Source organism: Dendropsophus ebraccatus, chromosome 7 (genome assembly GCF_027789765.1).
Source record: "Dendropsophus ebraccatus isolate aDenEbr1 chromosome 7, aDenEbr1.pat, whole genome shotgun sequence".
Lineage (NCBI taxonomy): Eukaryota > Metazoa > Chordata > Amphibia > Anura > Hylidae > Dendropsophus > Dendropsophus ebraccatus.
The window spans coordinates 35,997,410-36,024,359 of NC_091460.1; the positions used below are offsets into that span (position 1 = coordinate 35,997,410).

At 40.3% G+C, this 26,950-nt stretch overlaps 1 protein-coding gene across 5 annotated transcripts in view; it reads left to right on the forward strand.

Moving 5' to 3' along the window:
• Window positions 1-26,950, forward strand: part of FGFR3 (fibroblast growth factor receptor 3) — an 85,899-nt gene that overhangs the window by 47,687 nt on the left and 11,262 nt on the right. For 2 of the 5 annotated variants that reach the window (XM_069977292.1, XM_069977288.1), the window contains exons 5-12: window positions 11,505-11,674; window positions 17,249-17,372; window positions 18,073-18,263; window positions 20,727-20,877; window positions 22,849-23,036; window positions 25,098-25,246; window positions 25,340-25,461; window positions 26,556-26,666. In XM_069977292.1, coding sequence (XP_069833393.1) covers window positions 11,505-11,674; window positions 17,249-17,372; window positions 18,073-18,263; window positions 20,727-20,877; window positions 22,849-23,036; window positions 25,098-25,246; window positions 25,340-25,461; window positions 26,556-26,666 — 1,206 coding nt within the window. Of the gene's footprint in view, window positions 1-11,504; window positions 11,675-17,248; window positions 17,373-18,072; window positions 18,264-20,726; window positions 20,878-21,618; window positions 21,764-22,848; window positions 23,037-25,097; window positions 25,247-25,339; window positions 25,462-26,555; window positions 26,667-26,950 lie in introns of all 5 variants that reach the window. The other 3 variants (XM_069977289.1, XM_069977290.1, XM_069977291.1) reach the window with 3 other exon arrangements.

Consider the following 26,950-nt stretch of genomic DNA (forward strand, 5'->3'; position numbering starts at 1 on the left):
AATTTTTTTTTTTGAGGGTCCAAAAGACTCTTTAGGGTTCGATACGCTTCATACTGACGTGTGCCAAAACCTTTGCCGATGGTTGGTTTGGATCACCATGTAAAGATCACCATACACTTTATACTTTTGTCAGCCTTACCCATAAAAGGTGTATGGGACTCTCCCGACCATCCACCAACAAAGGATATTGGTGGAGATAGGGGTCAGGCGTAATAGAAAATTACAGCCATCAGTTATAGAAGGTTTATATGCATGGGGGCCTCCCGACTTTCCACCATGATGATGTCAACGAGAAGAATGGTTGGAGTTTTTTTTTTTTTGTTGTTTTTTAACGCCGAACCCTTTTGTTCTTGGAAAAAGAGGCCAGCACCAGAGCTGCCTGGTGGTGGCTTATCCCTTCCTAGAGAGAACACATGAATGTTTGACCGTTCATGTTGATGGTTAGGATAGGATGATCCTCAGCAGACAGTTATTGAAGGTGTTTAGCCACCTTTAAACTTTGCACAGGGGTCGGTTGATCCCACCAACTCTAAAATAACTCTGACCAGCTTTACAGACAAATCGGCAGAAAAACCACAGAAGGGATAGGGTTAAGCATAAGATTTGATTGGCAGCGACCTGTCAAGGCATACCAAATATTTTTGAACTGTGAATCACTTTTAGTAGTACATTTATCTCGCAAAGTATTTCTTGCTGAATACTTGCTATTAAAACAAAATCGGTCACGTATCTCTGGTTGTAAGTCTTATTCCAGCACGTCTCTTACGAAGTGAGGCAGCCAGCAATTGTGGCTTGGATGGTGCCAGTCCTTGCCATCAGTGATGACGTGTGGTTTTTTGGAGAACCATTCATTTGCTAAGAACCTCCAGATCTGACACAATCGAACATTTTCTCCAGCAGTAACCAAAAGAATTCCGTGGGCTGCCTCTTACACTGGCCCCTCTTGTTTTACTTGCTGAATTTACTGACAGGTTTTCACCTGAAATATAAAGCAGACGCTGTAAGGTGAAACATTGTTATGGGTCAGCATTTTGGAAAAAAAAATTTTCTCTATTTTTTAGACATATTTTTTAAAAGTTTGTTTTTGAAATAGTTTGTCTGGTACAGTTTGGATTCTAGCTGTTGTATACAGCACTGAAATAGAGCTTTATTGCTCTTCTGGAGGCTTAAAAGGGTTGTCGTGGATTACTTAAAGGGGTACGTAAAGGGGTTATCCAATGCTACAAAAAGATGGCCACTTTCTTCCAGAGACAACACGCCTCTTGTCTCCAGTTCAGGTGTAGTTTGCTATTAAGCTCCAGTCACTTCAAGAGACAAAAGTGGTGTTGTCTCTGGAAGAAAGTGGCCATGTTTTTGGATAACCCCTTCAAAATAGTTTTCAAATGTACTAGTCAGAAAGTTAAACAGATATGTAATTCCAGTTTATTTTCAGTACTTATCAGCAACTGTATGTCCTGTCCTGTATGTCTGACACAGTGCCCTCTGCTGCCACCACTGTCTGCGGCAGGAAATCTCCGGGAGGAGCAGCAAACTCCCTTAGAAAACCTCTCTGCTCTGGACAGTTCCTGACATGGACAGAGGTGGCAACAGAGAGCACTGTGTCAGACTGGAAAGAATACACCACTTCCTGCAGGACATACAGCAGCTGACAAGTACTGGAAGGCTTGAGCTCTTATATAAAAGTAATCTACAAATATGTATAACTTCTCTGGCACCAGTTGGTTTGATAACATTTTCTTTCCTATGGAGTACCCTATTAAACTACTGTAAAGATCTTATACCAGTTGAGATTAAAAAAAACATGGCTGCTTTTGTCAAACAGTTTTTTTTGTTTTTTTTTTAGGGGGCATTCTCATCGCACATTGTTGCCTTTCCACAGGATAGGGGATAACTAGCTGATCAGTGAGGTCCAACCACTAGGACCCCCACTGGTCTCAAGAACAGAGGTCATCCAATTGAATGGAGCGTTCTTAGGATTGGTAGGGGTCCCAGTAGTCAGACCACCACCAATCATTAAAGTGAATGTGCCACTTAGGCCAGTGAAACTATTATTTTATATGACCTGGTCGGCAAAAGTGCGGAGATCCCAGTGGTGTGGTCCATTTAAAAAAAAAATTCCACCCTGTTTCAGTGATTTGTGGCAGTTGCATCATATGCAAGTAGGGCCGCTCAATGCACTGGAGGTGGCCCAGCACCCCCAGTACACCAATATCCCTTCGGTGATGCAGCCAGACTTGGATTGTAAGGAGGCGCCTCACCGCCCTTTTTCAAATAATGAGGGAGATTTATCAAACATGGTGTAAAGTGAAATTGGCTCAGTTGCCCCTAGCAACCAATCAGATTCCACCTTTCATTCCTCACAGACTCTTTGGAAAATGAAAGGTGAAATCTGATTGGTTGCTAGGGGCAACTGAGCCAGTTTCACTTTACACCATGTTTGATGAATCTCCCCTATGTCTTTTTTTTTTTTTTTACATTTCAGGGGTTATGTCTATAGACAAGTTTTACTTCTCACCCCTCAATGTTTTGAAGTCGGTATACACTTTTTCTGGTCACACACTTTGCGTTGAGGTGGTCTTGGAAGCCATAGTCTTACACTGAGCCTATTCGGGTGCTGTCAGTTTTGGCACGATACTAGTGTATATGAAAACTTCTAGGCACTTGAAGCCGGGTTTGTTCTTAGTGACGGGAAAGGGAATGTCTGCTTTTATAATCCAAAGCTTCTGCCAGGTTTTGGCTACGGCCAAACGCTCTGAACATTCTGTTAAGGTGCAGTTAACGTCTGTATTAGAAGATGCTCTTGTTTTACAACTCGAGATGATGACGCAAGAAGCTGTTCTGTATAACCACCTGGCTCCTTCACCTCGGCTGTTTTCTGAGCTGTCAAAAAAATAAGGTGGCGTAAAAATATTTATTATGGGTTGCCATTATCAGATCAATTTTTTTCCCCAGGTGGTCTCACACCCAACTCAGTTTATTTAACAAATGTGTTTAGTCGGAGGCCAATTAACCAGAGGAAACCCATGTGGAAAACAGTGGAAGAATATTCAGTCGCCCCAATGTGTGCGAAAGTTCATATTTGTTAATGACTTCTATTAAAAAAAAAAAAAATTCAAGCCTTCAAGTTTTTATCAGCTGCTGTATGCCCTGCAGGAAGTGGTGTATTCTTTCCAGTCTGACACAGTGCTCTCTGCTGCCACCTCTGTCCATGTCAGGAACTGTCCAGAGCAGTAGCAAATCCCCAAAGAAAACCTCTCCTGCTCTGGATGGTTCCTGACATGGACAGAGGTAGCAGCAGAGAGTACTGCAGACTAGAGAGAATATACCACTTCCTGCAGGGCATACAGCAAGTAATAAGTACAGGAAGACTTCAGTTTTTTAAATCTAGGTCAATTACAAATATGTATGACTTTTATAGCCAAAGGTTATATGGGCATTTACCCTTACAACCCCATTCTTATTCCTATTATTAATTACTGTGTCAGAGCCAGGGCTTCATGGAGGATCCCAGAGTACAGGCCAATCCAACCCATATATTCCGTAAAAAGAAAAAAAAAGACCATAACCATAACCATAAAGTGATGAAGTGGGGTGGAACATTAATATTGTTTAGTAGGGACGGTCCGAACCTGCCGAGGTTCGGGTTCGTACGAACCTGAACTCTCGGCAATGATTCCCGCTGTCTGGTCGCTCCGTGCAGCGGGAGGATACAGCCGGAGGACCGCCTGGAAAACTGGGATACAGCCATATCCATAGGCTGTATCCCAGTTTTCCAGGCAGTCCTCCGGCTATATCCACCCTCTCCACGGAGGTGGAAGACCGCGGGAATCATTGCCGAGAGTTTAGGTTCGTACGAACCCCGAACCTGCCAGTGCAATTTTTTTTTCTATTTGCAGTGCATTTTTCTTTTCTGAGTTAAAACCATAATGTGTCTTTTTTTTTTTTTTAGGCGGGTATATTATAGTTCTATTTTAACCAAACTCCTAAAAATTTAAAAATAGAAAAAAAAAATCTGATCTATTCCAAACCTGAATCTCAGAAGTGATTTTTCCATTACAGAGGAGCATAGGTCAGTAGTTTGAGTGATTGATAACATGTATTTAGTGTCACAGCAAAAAACATATCTAATTTCTTCCAGCAGTGTATGAATAATATATATATATATATATATATATATTTTTATTTTTTTTTGCGGTAATATCGCGTCCTTTCTTAAAGGTATATTCCGCCTCCGTTTTATAAAAATAAAATCTATGTATTGGAAACCTATGAAGTGATTTACGGCTTATTTAACATTGAACCGGAGCCCAGAATCCTCATTGGTTACAGTTTGTCTTGATATAGACTTAACTTTTCAGAAGTTTCAAATTACAGATTAAAATTTATTCCCTTTTTCATAGGTCTATAAAACTTTGTTTCCAGTGAGGAGACGCGGATTTAAGTGGTGATTTGATTGTTGGAAAAGAGTCTGGAGAGTCTGATAAGTCATTTTAAGTGCAGTAACTCTGCTATATGAGACACATGTCGTCCCTGACTACATTAAAAGAATATTTTTCCTCTAAAATTAAGAAAAACCCTGTCTGAATCTTCTTCTTTCAGCAAGTTCTTAGAAACTATAAGACGTGTTGGTTTCCTAGAAATCTTTTGTCGTGTTTGATGAGTCCCAGAAACCTTGTATCCAGTGCTACTAGAATTTTTTTAAAAAATGTTTTTCTTTTGAGGTCTATGGGGAAAAAAAATCGTGCTATCAAAGGGATGTAGCTAGCTCCAAGTCTAAATGAATGTATTTCCCCACTCAATGGCAGGGTTGAATCCTCTTCACAACTCATATTGCCCTTGGAGATTGGTAAGAGGGATATTGATATTGTACCAAGTACTAATCATTAGACATGAACAAACCTTAAACATCGTCTGAACCCAAACACCTCTGCATTTGATTAAAGATGGCTGAAGAAGTTGGATGTAGCCCTGACGCTGCCTGGAAAACATGGTTACAGCCATGGTAATCAAATACAGAGCATTCGGGTTTGGACATGCCCGAGGTTCGATCATCTCTACTAATCATTAAAGTGGTATTTCTATTTTCTCTAACCTAGTGCCTGCTCTTCCCCTATTATTGTTGATGGCTTGTTGTCTTGGTTAACGTCCACCACTCTCCACCTAACTGGAAACATTGACCATAATGGGGACCAAATACTGACCAAATTACAATGTGTGAACCCCGCCTAACCAGTCATATTGTGGCTTTTTGATTTTTAGGTAAAAGTTGTAAGATGACCCCTGTCTGATTTCGAGGATCCATCATTACTAGAGATGAGCGAACTGGGTTCGGGTTCGAGTCGATCCGAACCTGAACGTTCGGTATTTGATTAGCTGGGGCTGCTGAACTTGAATAAATCAAATCATTACATAAGTGGTATCCTTAGGAGGTTAGTCATCAGCTGAAACAAATGAAAAACATCTTAAGGCCTACCATTTGGCCAGCATTGATAGGTTCCTCCTATGGGTGGTAGACATTAGAGAACAATTTGATGGTTCATAGAAGTTTCATGGTTCTGCTAAGACTTTTTGGGGTGAATTGTCCATTAACTTTTTCCACCAAAACTATTTAGAGCGACCAGAGGGTTACAGATGATGATACCATACAATGGTTGGTTTTTGTAGGACACCTTTGGGTTTTTGATCTAAGGAATAGAAGAAAAGGTATTTTCTATTAGGTTTTTTGTCTATACCCAGTTTTAAAAGACACGAACAATTCCAACCTCAATGTATCCAGAATTACTACTTGTACAAATCTATCCAACATCGGAGTACCAATTCCTTCATTTTTCACAAAGTTACTGGCCGTGACTAGACTTTTTTTTTTTTTTCTTCTTCTTCAGGTGGTTAATTTTAGGTTTTCTTTGACCTCAGCAGACCTTGCACCCTGCCTTTTTTTTGGAACCAATGATAGCCACCTGTTCACCAGTCACAACAATCATTATTAGGTTTTAGTGAACCAAAGCGTTAAAACTGTAATGGATTCTTATTGTACCTGCCAAATTCTGATGGGCTTAACATGTAATTACATTGTGCCTCCCAAAGTCCTTGGCAAACAGCTTCACAAACCTCTAGAACAACAAAGGTGTATCTATGCATTATATGGACAATTTATGTATAAGCATTTCTTGGATTTTATTAAAAATGCCCCCAACACACACACACACACCACCACCAAAACAAAAAGGTATCATTGTGTCCGCAGAAGCTGAGATTTTTTGGTGCATTTGGCAGGTTTCAAGGGTCTGTCAGTTATCATCTTCAGGGTTTTTAATTAATTTTTGTTACTTTTTTTTTTTTTTAGTTTTGCCCATAACAATTATACCCAGTTCTTCGAGACCCAAACTTTCTCCTTTTTCGAGACCCCCCCCAGTGCATTTGGCAGGTTTCAATGGTCTGTCAATTATCTTCGTCAGGGTTTTTGTTTTTGATTAATTTTTGTAACCTTTTTTTAACTTTTTTTTTAGTATTGCTCATAACAAGTGTACGCAAACTTTCTCCTTTTTCTCTACCCCCAGTACCATAGATAATCTTAGCTCTTTCCAGAGGCCATAGGCTAATCCCAGACCTGCTTTCAGCAGGGTCCTCAGTGATTTTCAGTTTTTCACAGATAAAGTTAAGGAACTCTAGTCTGTGATTCAAGTACAAAGAAAACCATTACTGTCATTCCGCCGAGCCGAGTTTGTCTCACGTGGACAGAGTTGGCAGTGTTCCTTGGCGTTGACAGACAATTACTTTCTAAATGTAGCAGTCAAATTGTAAAAAGTTAGCAATGGTTCAGCAGGGACCCACTTTTGGCCTGTCGCTGCTTGTCTGGATCGCTGGGGGGAAAAAAATGAGCTGCTCTGCCAAAGCATCTGCTTATTACCATTGGCATTATTAGAGTTTATTTTCAGATAGATGGGAGTTTTAAGGTGGCCCGAAATCTGCTGATCTCATTTCAGCTACTGCAGAGAGATGTTGTTTTATCTGATAGCTTCTTTGTGGTGCATATATATTTATGTACGTATATGTTTATTTTATTATATATTGTAATTTTTTTTTACTGTGTATGTATCTAGTTTTTTTGTTACTTTTCAAATTTAAGGTAGATGTGTTCTGGTTGGCTAGGAACTGGTGATCAGCACTGCTTTTAACCAACTTCTAGTGTTGTTCATACAGTATTTAACGTGTAGCTAGATATATTTATACACTGTGTGTGTATGTGTGTGTGTATATATATATATATATATATATATATATATATATATATATATATATATAATTATTATATTTATGTTCTTGTCTGTAAAAATACTTCACCATTATTGCTTAAGCTGGTACCTTGGAGGGGAAAAAAATCACAAAAATTATACAGATTTGATACAGTGCTCTCTGCTGCCACCTCTGTCTATGACTGGAACTATCCAAAGCAGTTGCAAATCCCCATAGAAAACCTCTCCTGCTCTGGACAGTTCCTGACATGGACAGAGGTGGCAGCAAAGAGCACTGTGTTAAACTGGAGAGAATATACCGCTTAATTTAGAGCATGCAGCAGCTGATAAGTACTAGAAGACCAGTCATTTATAATGTTTGTGTATAACAAAATTTCTCCGGAGTACCCCTTTAATAATAAATTGTATGGAGTTATACGAGAGAGGTTTTGCTCACAATTACGGTGATAATTCGTTTTTTCTATTTAGTAATAAGAGCAGAATATGAAAATGATTGATTGCCGGATCTGTCAGATAACTGAAACCAAAGGCGCCTGATAGATCCCAGTGACTTATAATGGGGTCACTTGGGTTGCGTCTGGTGTCTTTTGTTTTGACGGGAAGAAATTGCTGTTTTTTCCATTAAATATGACGAAATCTGTGACTGAGGCTCCGAATTCAGCCTGCAGCACAGATGTGAACAAAACCTTGCACTTTCATAGACTTAAAGGGGTTGTCCATGTGTATAACATTGATGGCTTATCCAGAGGATAGGCCTTCAGTGTCCGATTGGTGAAGTGCTTACACCCCCACCAGTTAGCTGTTTAGGGAAGCCTGCTCTCCTAAAAGTGTATGGAGGCATATTGTACTTCTGCATGCATCACAGTTTATATGGCATACGCAGGGATTATTGACTTGGTTTATACATATTATGGCCCATCATTTAAAGGAGAATTCCGGCGGCAACATTTTTTTCAGAAATGGCAGGGCACGGGGGTAACATAACAAACCATCTTAACTCGCTTCTCTCCCCATGCCTTTGCAGCTATGGATAGCAGCTCCGGGACCCCCACCAGGCTCCAGGATATCCTGAGCTGCCGACATCACGACCCTGTCAATGGACAGCCCACTCAGCCAGCGAGTGACTGAAACGGGACACCGCTTCAGTTACTGATTGGCTGAGCAGGCTGTCTATCAGCGAGGACGGGCATTTTCCCCAACTGATTGGCTGAGCGGGCTGTCTATCAGCCGGGACGAGCATTTTCCCTAAGTCATGACATCATTTCAACTCAACATCTCCACATCGAGGGCATGGGGAGTGGTACAATCTCTGATTATTGTTTTTCCCCCTTCCCTTGCTGTCTCTAAGCAGTTGGCTATGTCCGGACTTCTCTTTAAGTGAGTTTCCAGGGTAAACCACATGAGGTGCCTATGGCTCCATACATAACAGTTTAGGCCCTCCATATTTTTTTGCCCATGGGCATGTGTGTGATTATTATATCCCCCTTGTAATGATAGTTCCACTGCTCAATGTAGATAAAGCTGCTTTTCTTGGATCCATTATTTAATGTAAGGTGGTAGCTACTGGTTATATATGAAATAATAATAGAATTCTTTTCGGTTACTCTCTGAACATTTTTTATAGGGTTGTTGATTTTAGTTAAAAATCCATTTCCAAATCTGTTTCTGATTACCTCTCCACAAGGGGGCACTATTCTACCTATGGCGTAAAAACAATCACGACATGCTGTCATGGATTGGTAGTTGACTGGACCATTGAAATAATAGAACCGCATTGTCTAAAAGAAATATTGCACAAGTATCTGTATACCCTTGAGTTTTCAGAGTTCATCGGTTAGAAGTCAAGGTGGTAAAATGCCTTCCGATATTTCGATTTAGAGTTCTCTGGGGCCATTTCTGCCATAGATCTCAATCTACTACTTGTTTTCTGAAGCAATAGGGAACATGGCAGCCTGCCCAGCTCACACATGCTTTGGATTTGGACTGAATGTTCATATTCATTGATACTGTTGCTATCAACTAAACTACACCCATAGTCAGGTGTATTGTTACCTGTACGTGAACTATGCATAGTATTATAGCGGGTATTATGGTATTATGGTTAGGGCTCATGGAAACTGTTCTAGAAAAAAAAAAATTGTGACCTATTTTATATAGGCTTTGTGATCATTTGGAAAACCAAGTATATTTGCATGTAAACCTAAACCCGATACTGGACGTCCCGACGTTCGTAGAGTACTCAGTGCTAACCTACCACTGTCAGTAACTTATATTTGGCAACCCTTCAACCATCGCCCTATACCTAAGGGTCCTATCAGGCAAAGCAATTTAAGATCCTATTGGCCTATCTACATACCAGCGGTTACTCTGATGGGTCCACGTTTTGACCATGATGACCTCTCATGTCCGGCACAAGCCAACCCCATTTGGAGCCCATATAGAACCTATCACTTGCAGCTTAGGGTAATCCATATTGATTATATTTGCAAGGTTTCACAGTGGAACCTCAAACAATTTCGCTGGTGGGCCCAAGGAACCCAAGTCACACTGTACCTATATTTTTTTTGTTTTTATGCCATGTGTGACCTATGAGTATCGACTTTCAGTCAGCTTAAAAATTCAGCACGCCCTCCCCCCCCCCCCCCCTTCCTTTTTTGTATATTTGGATGTTCACGGATGACCCTGCCTTGGGTATAAGTGAATATTCTGCATTGTTCTTACGAAACTCTAATATTTATCATCTAGCGTGCTATCGATCTGAAAATTGAGCTGCCTTGTGCCAATATTGTCCTTAGGCGTTGACTTTGTCAATGCTGCACTGTAAATAAAAACGAATGATAAGCTGGATGGGTTGTGTCACTTCTGTGCTGTAATCCAAGAGTATACATACTGGAGGTGAGATTACGCTGGAAGGTCAATATTTGTACCATTTGCATACGCTAGGATTTATTGCACTAATGCTTTGTCATTATTTTTTATATCATTGACATTTTTGTTTCTGTTGTTCTGCTTTGGGAGATTGCACCTTTAGGGGGAGATTTATCAAACATGGTGTAAAGTGAAACTGGCTCAGTTGCCCCTAGCAACCAATCAGATTCCACCTTTCATTCCTCACAGACTCTTTGGAAAATGAAAGGTGGAATCTGATTGGTTGCTAGGGGCAACTGAGCCAGATTCACTTTACACCATGTTTGATAAATCTCCCCCTAAAGGTCTTCAATTTGTCACCATTTAGATACAGGTTTCTTTATTTATTATGCTGTATCTGAACAACCAGCCACCTCAAACATGGGTACTCTCTCCTTCTGGAGAGAGTGCTGCCTTGGCATAAATCCCCAGTCATGTTCTTCTAATTGGAGTCAAACACCGACTTGAAGGGAAAGTCACCTCCAAAAAGGTGGAGCTGATTTGTATCTGTATTTGTACCTTGGATGCCCACCTTGGGGTTACCCAGCACTGCAAAAACATGGTCACTTTCTTCCAGAGACAGCACCGCTCTTGTCTCCAGTTTGGGTGTAGGTTTTTTAATGCTGCGTTTACACGGAGCGATAATTCGTCCAATCGACCTATTAACGATTTAGAAGTAACAATGTGTTTTTTATAACGATCAGCATTGAGGCTGAAAGATATATCCTTTGGAAAAATCGTTTTTGCGATTTGTTTTAAGATCGCTTAAGCCCATCTCACACATAGGGTGAATCAGTGAAAGACTGTTTACAGAAAGTGATCTGTGAATTTTTAGCCAACGACGATTTACGAACATGTTGAAAGATCAAAATGAACGATTTTTCGCTTTTGCGACCGTTATTGTGAAAATTAGAACGATAATCGTTTCATGTAAATGCACCATAACTCAATTCCATTGAAGTGAATGGAGCTTAATTATAAACCACACCTGAACTGGAGACAAGAGTGGTGCTATCTCTGCAAGAAAGTGGCCATGTTTTTGTAGAGTCGGATAACCCCTTTAAGTCACCAATCCAGTTGACCAAGTCCCTTTTAGCCCATCAGCACCCTCTGATTCCTGAACTACTAAGTGAGGTAGCCACAGCCCGCCACATCCAGGTAGAGATCCAGTATAGAGCACATGCCTCTATCCATTTCTACACCTCCACAAATATGCCATTACTTTCATGCTGCCCAATGGCCGTTTTCCTTCTTTATAAACATTTGACTCAAAAATCTATTTTGAATACAAAATATTTATTTTAAATTAACAAAAAACGTATCCAATTATCTTTTATAATGCAGAGCCACCCTACTGGACCCAACCAGAAAAAATGGAGAAGAAGCTATTGGCCGTACCAGCTGCTAGTACTGTCCGATTCCGATGCGCCGCTGCTGGCAAACCCCATCCCAACATCTACTGGCTGAAAAATGGCAAAGAATTCAGAAGGGAACATCGCATAGGAGGAATCAAGGTAAATTTATCTGTACAGATTGCCACTAACAGCCATAATTTTCTCATTTTCAAGATTTGCATGTAGAATAGTGTCATTATCTGTAATATGCAAATACAGTATTCAGTCTATGATATCAGCTGGTGTCTGCTTCCCGATGGCATCAGACCCGTAATGGCCTATATATATTACACATAGAAGTATGGCTTTAAATAACTTCAGCTGGCCATGCTTAGTTTTTAGTTTGTCCTTAGTCTCAACACCACCAAGACTCTCCCCAATTTCACCTCCATGTACTAAAACTCCTTCACCATTCAGTTGCACATGGTGTCAGTCAATGATAATGGTCTTTTGTCCAAACATGGAAGCATCATCATTGATATATATGCCATGCGGTATAAGCTATGCTGTTATACAGTTTTTGACTCAATACAATGATTGTTGACTTTTCTGGACCTTTTGTATGTGACAATTGCATGATGTACCTGATTCTTCCATTTACTTTGTCCCCCAATATAGAGTCAAAGAATCCAGTCAGTGAAACATTTGCCAATCAATGGCCACCACTAGTGTTGAGCAAACTTGCTGAATTGGTTTGGGTCCTGCAATGTTCTCCGAAGCCAAACGCTCGGCATTTGACTCTTGGCGTCACCCAAGGGAGTCCTTGAAAACTTGTATACAGTCATAGGCTGTATTTATGCATTTCTATGGCAACATCCAACTTTTTGAGACTCCAGGAGTCAAATTACGAGTGTTTGGCTTCGGAGAAGGTTGCCAGACCCGAACAGTTCGGCAAGTCTACTCAACACTAGCCACCAACTTTCCTTCATTTTGCTCGAAAAGTTATCCCCTACCTTCCTTTCCTTTGACTAGTAGGGGTGCCTACAGTTGTACCTCCACCAATCCACTTGCTTTTAGAGTGTACCACCACAAATTTTTGGTCACTAATTTCATCAGTTTTACTGACAAGTGTGCATATTCACACTCCCTTCTACAAATCCAGGACCTGTAAACTAGTTGGTAACGTCCCACAGTGGTCAAAGAGTTGAGTATTTTTATTTTTTTAAATTTTATTTACCAGGTACATCCTCTTTAACCTGAAGCCACTGATCGAACGGCGCCGCCAAGGGGAAGCCGGTGCTGTGGTCCGTTTTTCGGACCGAGGCCGGTTCCCGTGCACAGCGCCGTTCGATCAGTGGGTTTAGGTTAAAGAGGATGTACCTGGTGGTACATCCTCTTTAAGCATTTATGCCTTTCTTTCCCCGTGGGGCATTGTAATCTCACGGAGTGCACCCTTTATACTGTGATATTTTACTACAATGCCAAAAATTCATTCACATGCCCCTTTTTAAGGTGACTGCAGATGGGAAAACTGGCGAACCTGGAATGTTCAGGTCAAAGTCTGGCCACATGACACACGTGATAACGAAAGTAGCTACATTGTATCCTGTGCCAGTAGACTCCACGTAATCCCTTGTGTACACATGGAGTGGAGCTGAGAAATGCATTACAACAAAAGGAGCAAGAAAGTATAAAACAAACTATAATGCTAACATTGGCAGCGCAAATTTAAAAAAATGCGGACTATCGGATGCCAGCAATTTCTTGACCCATTAAATATTTAAAGGATAATTCCAGAAGTATTTGTTGTACAGGGACAAAAAAAAATGTTTGATTTCTTTAGGAAGCAGTGCCACACTTGTACACAGGTAGTGTGGGGTATTGCAGTAGACCTTATCTTAAATGAACAGGAACAGGTGTGGCGCTGTTTCTGGAAGATCAAAACACTTGCAGTCATCACGAATCAACTAGGAACTTTTCCCTTATAGGCAAACATTTAGGTTGTGTGCACTTTTTTTATATTATTATAGTGATTATTTTTTTTTATGTACTTCCCCCCCCCCCCCCCCATCCAAAATTTCCCATATCTAATTTACCTCATTGGTCGGCTTAAAGCGTCACTAGTTATGTACAGACACCCTCTAGAATTGTTAGTTCATGCACACACGCTCTTGCTTTGTCAGACATATCCATGGCAGCCATCATGGCCACGGAGGTTCTGACCTCAGGCATGTGACCTGTGCCCTGACCAGGGGAATTAGTGACAGTGGTTATAGAAATGTTTTCTGTTTGCGTCTTGAAAGTAAAAGGAATGTGGAAACAAAGCCGTCTGTGATGGTGTCCGAGAGTGAAAGGGAGATGGAGGATAAGCAGTTTAGCCGGGTCTGTATTATCTCCAAAATGGATTAAATTGATAAAATTCTTACATATCCACCAAAATCAAAACCTAAAAGTAACATCTTAGTCATATCTATCTATCTATCTATCTATCTATCTATCTATCTATCTATCTATCTCCTATCTATCTATCTATCTATCTATCTATCTCCTATCTATCTATCTATCTATCTATCTATCTCCTATCTATCTATGCAAAAGTATCAAATAGTAGATATAGGGGACTAACAATGGGACCGTGGGGGTAGGGCTATTTCTGGACTTTCTCTCTGACATCCCTTTGAAGGACACTTCAGTCACCTCTACCCAGCTTGACAAGGCACATAATTAACAGGGACAATTGATTGTGTTCAACCTCACAGCAAATATTATGTTTATTATCCTTTTGAATAATTCCTTTAATCTATTTTGATGAATCATTAGAAATATCACTCAATAAAAAGCTGATTGAAGGGTGTCCAGTGACCCTCCACCCCCCACCCCCTAGAAATCAGTTGAAAACTATTAAGAATTCAGGCAAGAGGTGTGTAGTTTCCCTGCAGCACCTCTACAGGAGAAGTAAGGCATTACATTGTACCCACAACTAAAACAGTAGATGGTCTGTGTACTTCATTAACAAGAAGAGTTGCCCTTTAGTAGCTATTCACCATTATGAATAATTGGAGGTGCTTCCATAAAATAAAAACATGGCTTTTAACCAGCTTTTTTTTTTTTTTTTTTTAGAGCTATTGTATTTTTTTTTATGTTTATTTTATATTACTATTGAACTTGGGGATTTTGGTAGCAATAATGAATGAAGTATCCCTTTAAATGCATAGAAAGATTATCTGTATTAGAAGTCATATGGAGTTTCTCGAGCCATACGGTGCCCCATGGGAAAAAAATATTCAAAGTTGCTCTCCTCCAAGGGGAACAGACCTTGCTCCACATTGCCACCTAGTGGACATACCTTCCCTTTAAATTTCCTTTATGATTAGGCACTGTATGCCATCCCAAAACTCTCCCAATAGAGTATGAGGTTATTTATCCTGCAGTATTCAACTTCAGAGTGTTCCATATAATAGACATATGTATTTATGCAATCCCTGACCCCCCCACCCCCACCCCAGTTTGGTAGTTTGGGGCGCCATCAGACTGCTTCACAAGCGGCATGGTGACAGACTCCAGACACAAGCCCCCTGCCTGATACAATCTTTATGTTTGGGAGAATAGTGTGAAATCCGAGTACTGGAGCCTGGTTCTTTCACACATAAACGTGTTTTCTCCATCAAACAGAACAAGTTAAAAGGCTGAATGTTCTTGACTGGTATATAGTATGTTCTATGTCTCTAATGCACGTCAGTGGAACATTTCCATTGACATGTCTGTAAATAACTTTTCTATAAACAATCACATCATGATGTCAGGAATCTGGCAAATATCCCTAGATAAACATTTTCACTTATATAATAAAATGGGATTCATTCAAAGGGAACAAGACCACCCCCCTTGCATTGACATCCACTAAATATATGGTATAGGATAATTATAAATGTGTGTGTGTGTATATGTATACATATATATAATACTGTGACTCCCTCCGGTGCCCTATATATGTGCACAATAGAGTATCGAGTGTATTGGAGCCTTCCTCGGGTACCCTGGATATGTACAAAGTAGAGTATCGGGTGTATCACAGCCTTCCTCGGGTACCCTGGATATGTACAAAGTAGGGTATCAGGTGTAGATGGGTGGACATAAAAGAAAGCTCAGGGGCCCTGACAATTTTCCAATATGGAACCCAGATATTTGTAATTGAGGCTTTAAAAGAAAGTCTATTGACAAGTCACAGGAACATGCAAAGCTTTGACTGGTGGTGATCTAACCGCTAAAACTTCTACCGATCTGAAAAACAAGGCGGGTGAAATGCATGGAAACATAATTGACTCATCTTGCAGCGATCTCCACCCAGGCAGCTCCATTATAAGTCTATGGAGCTACATAAAGAGATGTGATTGACAGCAAGGAAGTGCAGTACTCTGCTGTGCGCTTCTCCCAGCTCAGTCTTCTAAACAGCAACTCCCCCCCCCCCTCAAAACGTGACATGTCAAAAGTTTATTAATATGACAGACATATTATTAATATGACAGACAGGCGTGTAGCAATATACGATGAACAGCTTAATGGTAACTGCAAGTCAAATCACTAGGCCGGTTGCCCCATCCCTATGACTACATCCTCTTCTCTTGCCAGTTTGCCAGTTTTAGGTTGCAAAGACATTATGGCTCCTTTCAGTCAAAGAAAATAAATAGGACTAAAATCTAATATTACTATTACAGTTCAATATTACAGTACTGTAAAAATACTGTGCAGCCAAAGTAAATGCCCCCCCTTCCCCCACGTGTGTGATCACCTCATACAAGAATTTCATATGACTTTATATCAGAGATTTCACAAAGAGCTTTAATATCTAAATCCTCCCTGGAATCTCTACTATGGTAAGTCTACGTACACTAAATGACCCTGAAAAAAGAGGTGGATTATCTTTTCCCAGACTCCTGTGTGAAGCCTTCACTCAGCCACAGATCCAGAATGTGCCGAAACCTGTCTCCATGGAGAGACGGGGGACAGAGACATAAACTCTGGAGAATTCCAGCTATACAGTGACTCATGGAAAAAAAATCTCAGTTTTGTGATGTCTGCGCTGGTTAGTGAAGGCTTGAAGATATCTCTGCTTTCGTCTTTTTCACAGTACAGAAGACCTTTTTTTGTTGACCCAACCATTGAAGTCTAGAGGTGGTCAAAAATGTAGGAACGTAAAATCTATCACTATTCATAGGTGTCGAGAAGTTGTTAAAAATATCTTATTTTGGTGGATCTGCCAACAATATAAAGTCTATGGTCCACCATGTCTATTAAATTACTGGTAAGTGACCACCAAGGGTCTGTGGTGGCTAACGTCTCACTTGTGTCTGTGACCACATAGACACACAATAGTCCAACCAAGACCAAATACAAAAAGAGTCAAGGCTGCAACAGCTCTTTTTCATTCTTTAAGCCAAATTCCATCTCTCCTGGCTTCTTAATACACATACGTTTGGTTCAGCCAAGCGTTCATATTTTTTCAGTAGAGGGGAGAAAAGGATTGGACAGTTGAAATCTAAAGCGTCCAATTGTTCTTCTCCCCCGACACCGGTAAAGAAGTTCCCATACACGCTACTCAGATGTTCGTTCCAGCCTAATGTGAATGGGGACCTAAAACCCTATAAAGGTGCAAACATCTAATGTCTTGGCCTTCTTTATGGACATTGACCATCACAACGTCCATTGATGTTCTACTGCTGCTCTTCTGACCCTTCTTATTTTCTTTTTCTAAAGCTTCGCCACCTGCAATGGAGCCTGGTTATGGAGACCGTGGTCCCATCTGATAAAGGCAACTATACGTGTGTGGTGGAGAATAAGTACGGGACCATACGACAGACCTTTCAGTTGGATGTGCTCGGTAAGTACAGAGTCCTTTTTAGATTTCCAAAAATGGATAATCTCCTCTAATAAATTGATGGCCTATCAATGTACTGAGGGTCCGACCTCTGGGACCCGCTCCGATCCTGAGAATAAATGGGCCGCAGTCTCTAATGTTATTCATAATGAGGTTGTAGTTCCTAAACTCCTCATACATATGCATGAGCCTTACTAAGAAGTCTTTGTGTGTGACCCCTCTTGTTGAAGAAACTTGTGTATAAGTGTACGGACCATACAATACCCAGTTTGTTTGTTGTGCTGTTTATGTACTTTCTGCAAAGGCTGGAGAAGGAAATTGTGTTTTTGGCAAATACATAATAGACATCCAATAGCAGTACCAGGCCAGCAGGGCATAGCTAAGTTGTTGGCAGCTGACTTGGACCAGAACACAGGTTCTTAAGAGATGTTTGTACACGACTTTCACAAGCCACAATGTCTCCTCTGAAGAACGGGGGTTTGGAGGTCTCCAACTCTCACGTATAACAACATTGACGAGAGTCTTTCATGTAGGTCCAATGAAAGGTAACGAGACCTGCCAAAAGTATTGGCCAAACTACCTTATAAATCTTGCTTTGTTTTTTTGCTTAGTACATACCAAACACAGGTCTTCCACTCAATACTGTCTCTCCTGTAGGTGCTGTACACACTGATCATTGTAATGGTCTATTTTCTTGTTTTAGAGCGATCTTCTCACCGACCGATACTTCAGGCTGGGTTACCTGCCAATAAGACAGTTGTAGTTGGGAGCGATGTGGAATTTCACTGCAAGGTTTACAGCGATGCACAGCCCCACATTCAGTGGCTAAAGCATGTAGAAATTAATGGAAGTAAATATGGACAGGATGGAGATCCCTATGTCTCAGTTCTGAAGGTAAGCATTGGAACACATTGTTTCTCAATGTTTTACTGTATACCTGTTGTTTTGGGTCCTTTAAAGTTGCGTTCCATGGGCCCATAAGGGAGGAGTTTGACCCTCTCCAGCTCCTTAGAATCAAGATTTGTTACAGTACTTAGCAGTATTTTCACCATTTGTGGTCTTTTGAAAAGCTGAAAGGGTTTACAGTGGGTCAGGCTTGTATGGTAGACCATCTTACAACCCTGTGACTGATAAATGGGGGGGAGGGCAATTGGTGAACCCAATCTTGTTCTCTTTAGAGCTATGCAAAGCCACAAGATGGTTGACCATTCTAGTTATTTTTCCTAAAGCGTCCTCCAAGAGATCTATGAAGTCTGTGACCATACCCAGATCTTTGTTGGGTATGTGAAACAAACCAATTGAAGTTCCTAGCATTTTCTTAAAGTGATTTTCCCTTGAAACACTTTTTATAGCATATCCATAGACTGTTTCTGTAACTACCATAGACTATAACCTAGAGGGCCACGGACCTACGCAGTCATGTTTACATCCATATCCTGTATATGGTGCCTTTGGCCACCTCTTTGGTGGACAGATAAGGGAACTCTAGGCTATTTGGGACTTGGCCACACCAATTGTTGTCCATATACTGTAATTATGATGGTTTTTGTTTTGGAATTATGTGGTTTATTTGATATTGGGGCATTTTACACTGTTTTAGGACCCAGTCTATTTCAGTGCTTTGAAGGTGTACTTTATAAAGTGTACCAGTGTTATTTGTCATTTATTTAGTCTATTGTACCAGGCTCGGTCAAGTGCCATTGTGGGTCTATCAGGATTCTTAAGGAGGATCTGCCAGATTAAAGTGACTAACCTGAAAAATCATTCAAGATTATCCACTTTTCAAAACACAATAACTGAGTCATTGACTGTCATGTCAGTCGGGGAGGGAGGATAAATGCAGCTCTCATCTCACTCAGCCGTGACATTATGTTAATTCTGTGCAGTAACCTGACTCACTCTGATATAATGAATTCTCTCTCCTGCAAAAAAAAAGTTTCTCATTACTTGTCTAAATATGAGGATTTTTATTCTTTTTCTTAAGTTTTTTATTTATTTATTTTTGGTGTTCTCTATTTAAATTTCAGGCCCATTCCCCCCCTCTTACTTTTTCATGGCTTTGTTCATGTTGGAGTATCAGATTACATTATGGGCATCTGGCTTTATACCTGACAGTTATACAATAAAATGTGCTAAAAAAATGTAAAAAGTGTGACAACAGAGCCTTTAACTCCCTAAAAAAATGATTTTAGTTAAACAAACCAATTTAGGTGTACAAATGGGAATGGTGAATAACACAACCCAACAAAATAATTTTTTTTTATAAAAATAGTGCCAGAATCATTGGACAGGTTTAGGAAGAGCATAGGATGCCTTTCTTAAAAACACTGTCAAGAAGTAAAAATGAAGAGCCTGTCGAAGAGTCTATTTGCCGGCACAGTAGTGGCAATGTTTCTGGAAGGGGGTGACCTTGCCTAACCCTGAATAATTCCTTTAAGTAAGGGCAGACAGTAAAATAAAAATGTGTTCATGGTCGTCCATATTTATAATGAGGAATACCTTGCCTAGAAGTTCAACCCACTTTATTTATTTATTTTTTTTGATCAGCAAATGTGTGAAGGTTTTCATCCTCATGTTGGGTGATAAATATTTGATAGGTGGGTTTATAACTGCTGGAACACCCATTATCTCCCCATTTCTTCCCACCAGAAGATCCTTGGAGAATTTTCTTTTTGTCCCCTGTTCTAGTGAGTTGGGATTCCATCAGTCTGACCACCCCTCCTTGACCTAACATTTGCCCATTATGCCTTACATACTCCTAGAACATCCTTTTAAAGGGAACTTGTCGTCATTTTCGTGCTACCTGTACCACAAGTCATCAACTTTAATTGGATCTCTGCCTATACCCAAATCAAGGCTGGTGGGATGTGAAACAACTGCCAGGGACCGCCCCAATGACTTGTGGTCCAGGCAACATGGAAGTAATGCCCAGTTCCCTTTATATGTTGAGATTAGAGAAGAGCGCAACTCAAGCATGCTAAAGCCCGGTGGTTCGGCATTTGAATACCGGTGGCTGAAGAAGTTGGATGAGTTTCGGAAAACCTGGATATAGCCTGTGGCCTAATCTCTGTTTTCCCAGACTCTCTAGGGCTGCATCCAACTTCAAATGCCGAACTGTCGCACTCAAACATGCTTGAGTCTCTAGTTGAGATGGTCAAGGAATTTCAGATGGAGTTGTCGTGCACCTCAGTAGAAGTGAATAAAATTTTGCCAACATGTCCATTGACATTTTTAGATGTGCCCTGAGGTCCAACATTTCAACAAAGAGAATTGTAGTCCAGAATCAATGTATTTTTTTCATGTTGATCGGGAATTTGAAGCCATGTTCTGAAGTTTGAGTGTTTGCTGTTCCTGCAGACATGGATAAGCAATAATTCAGAAGCTGATGTTGTCTTAAATCTGTACAATGTGACAGCAAACGATGAAGGAGAATATATATGTAGAGCCAACAATTTCATCGGCATAGCCGAAGCTACATTTTGGCTCCACATTTACGATCCAACAGCAGGTAAAACCATAGACTCGAGGTTTTGAATGAGTTTCAAGCCAAAAAGAAAATATATTCTGAATATTCCTGGGTCTTTGGTTGCTTAATGATTCGGTGTTCTACCACCATTGGTGCTTCTGTCCCTTCAAAGTAAAGAGATCACAATGAAAAAGAAACCCACAACCAGCTGCCTTGTAGACATGGTTAGAAAACAAAACAAAAAGTATTCATAGACTTAATCACTTTGTTATAATCTATGCCCCTTCTAGACTCCAATGGATATTTCAGTCACCATAATGGCAGCAATCTGTGCCAAACCTGTGTTCTTCGAGGTCCAACCTAAACCAAGAACATCACTGAGGTTGGATGGGCTTTGTGAGCTCTTGGTCTTAAACCCATGCTCCAAAAGTGTTTACCCTCAAGCTTTTCCATCTAATTGTTAGATTTCATTCTGACATTTGTAACGTCCATGGTTAATAATACCTTCATTGTCACGCTGTGTTGTGGGTCCATTTTTCAGATCTCATTCACTTGCATGCCACCTTGGTGGGACAGATCTTAGAAAGCCTGGTGAAGGGTTCTTGTTTCTTTTTCTCCTACAGGTGATAAGCTGCTTTGGGTCAATCTTCCATTTTTTAGCGACCTGCTGGGATTCTGGCTTCCTTGCATTTAGTTTTCATTGGTGTTATTATCCTTTTTTTCCCCTTCCATTTCCTAAGTGTGTCCTGTTTTTAGTTTTATTTCTTTCCATTCTTTTTTTAGCCTACGGGTGTATACTCCTCGGATAAGGATATTGAGGTTCTCGTTTTGCGCAATGTGTCTTTTGAGGATGCTGGGGAGTATACCTGTCTGGCTGGGAATTCTATTGGCTATTCACATCACACTGCTTGGCTGACCGTTCTACCAGGTATTCCCTCTCGCTTCTCTTTGGTGATTCTTTTCATGTACCCAAGAAATGCCAAACAGGGTGCCATCCATTTTAGTTTTTTATTCATCTATCATAACATCTACTATATAACTGATAGATAAAATACTAGGTACAATCTACCCCAGTATAGACCCTCATAATGTTACTTATGGAAACTTTTTGAACATTTAACGTAAAACACCTAAGTGTTTTTGTTTGGCCTTTCTGTACATATATGTGACTTGTTTGACCTTCATGATGATGTAAGTATATAAAAATAGCTGCTTGTCTGCTCTGTAAATCATGGTGTTGGGTTCCATTTTGTTATCCTTTGCTTCTGTGCTTTTGCTCTTATTTTACCGATTTTGGGATTTATTAAATAAAAACCAATGTTTAACATGTAGTAGTCTTTATTTTACGTTTGCTTTGTTTGACTTGGGCATATATATAGCAGGAGCATAGACTTGGTTATATATTATTCTCAGACCCCTTATAATTAGGTCTGTTAAGTAGTGTTGAACGGACCTGTCAAACGTTCAGCAACGTTCTCGGAACTCGAATGCTCATATTTGATTCCCCGTGGCTGCTGAAGTTTTATGCAGCCCTGGGGCTTACCAAACCCGAACAGTTTGACAGGTCCACTCTACACTAGTATTATGCCTTGGGTTAGGGGAGGAGCATGACACGGGTAGTCTCTTTTGGTGTTTTTTGACACAGGGTCATGTGCCGCCCCCTAGGATTACTTTTTCAGTTTTTATAAGGGGATTACAGTGACTTTTGTAAGATTTATCTCTAGTCAGCACAACGGATGAGGTACCTTATGTAGGACAATACCGTTTTAAACCCAATATTCCTCCCTATTGACATATTAAATTGATCTGGAATTCAGACCCCCACAGATCAAATTCCAGATATTATAATCCTAGAAAAACTTTATAGAACCTAATCTGCCAGTTACAATAGACAAAGTTCTTCTTTGCAACTTCATCTAAAGCCAATTGAGTATTGCATAATACATACTTACCTATCTGCTCCCTTCTTCTTTCTGTGACGTTTTCAAAAATATTTTTTATTCCTCCCAATAGAACCAGTTGTCAAGGTAGAAGCCACCAGCTCCAACTCTGTCAGTGTCCTTATTGTGGTGACTGCAACCATTGTCTTCTTCTTGGTGGTCATTATCATCATAGTCACCTATCGGATGAAGAATACTTCCAAGAAAGCAATGAACACACCGACTGTGCAAAAGGTCTCCAAGTTTCCACTGAAGCGACAGGTAACAGAAAGTAGATACAAGATTACTATCAGTGTTTTTCCCTCTATCTTCCCACATTGCATGCCCTATTTATCTTTTTTATAGGTTATATGGTACTTGTGGTAGCAGTGGTGGTGCACTTGTAAGTTCAGTGACCACCCAACCTCCCACCTCCTTATAGGAAGTGTCTCTTATAACTATTACCTGTGTATAGGCCAATATGATCATCATCACCTCTGTAAAAATAAGAGCTTATATGATCTTCCCCATGAGGATAGGAGCCTAAAATGGCTAGTACTGGGATCCCATATCTAGGTTTACTCTTTGATCTGGCTCTTCTCGTTGACCTATGTTATAAGATTCATAAATATGTGATTAACAAAATTTCTCCTCTATTCTTTGCTGTGCATTGCCAAATGCTTCTAAGCTTAGTGTTCTTAAGATGTATGTCTTTCCACTTGGGTTCTTTGGTTTCTGCATGTGTAAGTTCTGGGATTGTCTAAAACCATATTGCCTGCTGTCGTCTGTCATTTTCCTTACTTTAAATATATCACAACTGGTCATTGGTAAAATTTTGGTAATTTTGTCCATACACCATATTTTTCTTAACTGGTAGAAAACGTTAGAGGCATTTCATTCATTGAGAACAGATATTTCCTGTATGGGTTCTACCTTTAATAATTGACAGCTGAATGATAGTCCAGCTGTCGGTTATCTCTCCGGTCTGGCCCCCGTCATTCGGTATGGCCAAGTGTTCCTGTGTGAAGGGGAGGAGTAAGTTCCAGGAAGAGATCTCTGACTGCAGCTTACTTTCCCCAAAGCAAAGGGGTTGGGCAATGATCCTATTTACCATAATTACAATGATTACCTTAGATGTGTGTCAGCCAAAAACCAATTTTGGTGGGGCCAGTCAACATCTAGTCTCTGTGGAGGCCCCTAAAAGGGTTTATATACCTTCAACAACAATCGTTCAAATAATCTCTCTGTCCTCCCCATACACATGAATGTTTGGCTCCACCATTCTCTTTAAGAGGGGAGGGGGTAAGCTCTGGTGCTAGCTTATCCCTCCAAGGCATTGAAAATCCATCATGTCAGACTCCTACACAGTCATTAAAGGTCCCAGTGCCAAAGGGAGGTTCGGCTGAGTTTGGTATAAAATGGATGGGGACCTTTACTCTCTCGATGGTAAATGTCAGGGAAGAGACATTTCAACTGCCCAGTCCTTTTGTTTCCAAGGAGATAAGCTGCCACCACCAGAGTAAATGGATTACCCCCACTACGCCTCCCCTGGCTGACCCAAATATTCTAGATGATTTTCCCTTTAAGTCCTTATAGTTCTCTTACAGGTGCAGCTCAATGCCAGGGGGGTTCTGTCAGCTCAATGAATTGCTCTGATGCAATTCTATTTTCAAATAAATGAGGTTTCTTTCCAAAAATCTTGTAAATACATTTTACATCAAAGAATGACCTATATATAATATTTTCTCCCATGTATCACATTTCCCTTGAGTGCTTCTATCGTTAAGTCCTCCATATGTTCTTTCACCGTACGGTATTTTTAACATGTCTGTCTTCTTTCTCCTCTTTGCCGATGCATGACACAGGACTCTGAACTGCATGTATTTGTAAAGGATTTTGATCTTTTACCCATACAGTGAATGAGATGAAAGAGCAGGGTAATGTTTTATAAGCTCAGATACCCCCCCTTCCCCCCTTATCCCGCCCCAGAACAGAGCTGGAGAGCATATGTTGCAATGTGTTTGTTGCCTTCCCCGTAACCTTGGAGGTGCGCAATTCCCCGAACATGCTGTGGTGCTCATTATAATGATAGTAATGACATTTAAATGTATTCCCAGCCAGAGAAAAAAAATGGTGATGAGTTTATCCAATTTACATTTTGATGGCAATGAAATGCTTGAAAAATAGAGAAATTTCAACCCCTTCCTGCCCAAAAGAGACCACGTTAGATGCCTTTTATATTTCTCCTTTCTTCCTTCTCATCCGTTTCCTATGTGAATTTTTTTTCTCCCTTTTTATAAACTCAGCAGTTGGCAATAATACACTTTATTTGCTTTATTTAAGCAGGTGTCTCTGGAGTCCAACTCTTCCATGAATTCCAACACCCCACTGGTGAGAATTACACACTTGTCTTCCACCGACGGAACAATGTTGGCCAACGTTTCGGAGCTTGGATTACCGGCTGACCCCAAGTGGGAATTATCAAGATCTAGGTGAGTTTTTTTAAAAAAAATTTGTTAAATATTCTCAAAAGCAAGAAATACTTTTTATTAAGTCTATTTCTATATGTTTTTTCTTTGTTATAGGTTGACATTGGGAAAACCATTGGGGGAAGGATGCTTTGGCCAAGTCGTTATGGCTGAAGCCATCGGCATTGACAAGGATAAGCCAAACAAAGCCATTACCGTAGCTGTGAAAATGTTGAAAGGTAAGAGTTTGTTTCCAGCCACAACTAAAAATCCACTGTAGGCAAGGGGATTGCGGAAACATAATAAAGAATGTATACTTACTCCTCCCCGTGCCTCTGCATTGCCGCATCACCACCTCTCTGACAGTTGCCGGACTTCATTTTCTCCCAGCTTCCTGGTGGGTCACAACCCAGGGAAAAGTAGTGGCTGATCAGGCATTTCTGAGCCTGGGTCTTGTTGTTGTAGGAACAAGAGCCAGAAGAGAGGCTAGCGGGGGGTCTGGGAGGAGTACCAATCATAACAATTTTTTTTATCTGTTTTTTTTTTTTTGTTTTGTTTTGTTTTTTTTTAATTCAATTTGTATAAACCATAATAAAGACTAAATACAAAAGTAACACTTTGAGCAATAGAAGGTCCTGGTAAACTAGATACCTGGGTGGTGAAACCCATAGGATATGAGGGGTGATGCTTACATGGCAAGTGACTAATATGACAAACAAGACCCAAGGGATGACCCCTAATCAGCCATAACTATTTTAAACCACAAAACATTTTACGTTTTTTTTTGTTTTTTTTTGTTTATTTGATTTTTTTTGTTTTGTTTTTTAGTAAACTTTTTTTAAGGTTTTTGTAGAGTACTTAAAGAGGTTGTCCAGGAAAGATCAACTTTTCCCCACCCACCTGGATGGAGGAAAAGGTGATTTTTCTTAGAATACCTCTTCAGGCAATGCTAAGTGTTCCTGAAGACTCTTGTAATGCTATACTAGTGACCCATTGGGATCCCATAACTGACTTGTGGGGGTGCGGTTTAGCTGTAAGGGCCCCATTCCTCTTGCAGTGTCCTTAGTGTGCTATTCTCGCTAAAGACAGTGATGGATGAGGATTCATACAGGCGGCATCAGTTTCTCTGATCCTGGATCTACAGTGGAGGAGTGACTGTTGATCACGGACAGCTGTCAATCACTGGGCGATACTATTATATTCTATTGAGGTTAGGTGACCACAGTTGGGATGTAATAGTTTGTCCATATGTAGTAATGGCCAATTCTAGAACCATTAATTTTGTCAAGTCTATTTGTTACTTATAACGTTTGCTGTCTCGTCTGGTTTGCAGATGATGCCACGGACAAAGACCTGTCTGACCTGGTGTCTGAAATGGAAATGATGAAGATGATTGGAAAGCATAAGAATATCATCAATCTCCTGGGTGCCTGCACACAAGACGGTACGTCTCTATAGATGACATGGCCCGAGGGGCATGCTAACCATGGTTTAAGCTCAAAAAGTTTCTTTTCCGAGACTTTTTTGTATTTTTGATTTCCCACAAGTAAAATCACTCGACTTCTTCTACAAGACTTTTTTTTTTTTTTTCTCCACATCTATCGAGGGAAATTTAGATGGAAAACATTACCATGTTATCTGCATGATTAGACCACAGCTAAACAAGAGAAGACTGTGGCCTTTTTTTTTTAAAGAAAGGTCATATTACATATACAATCGAGATATTAA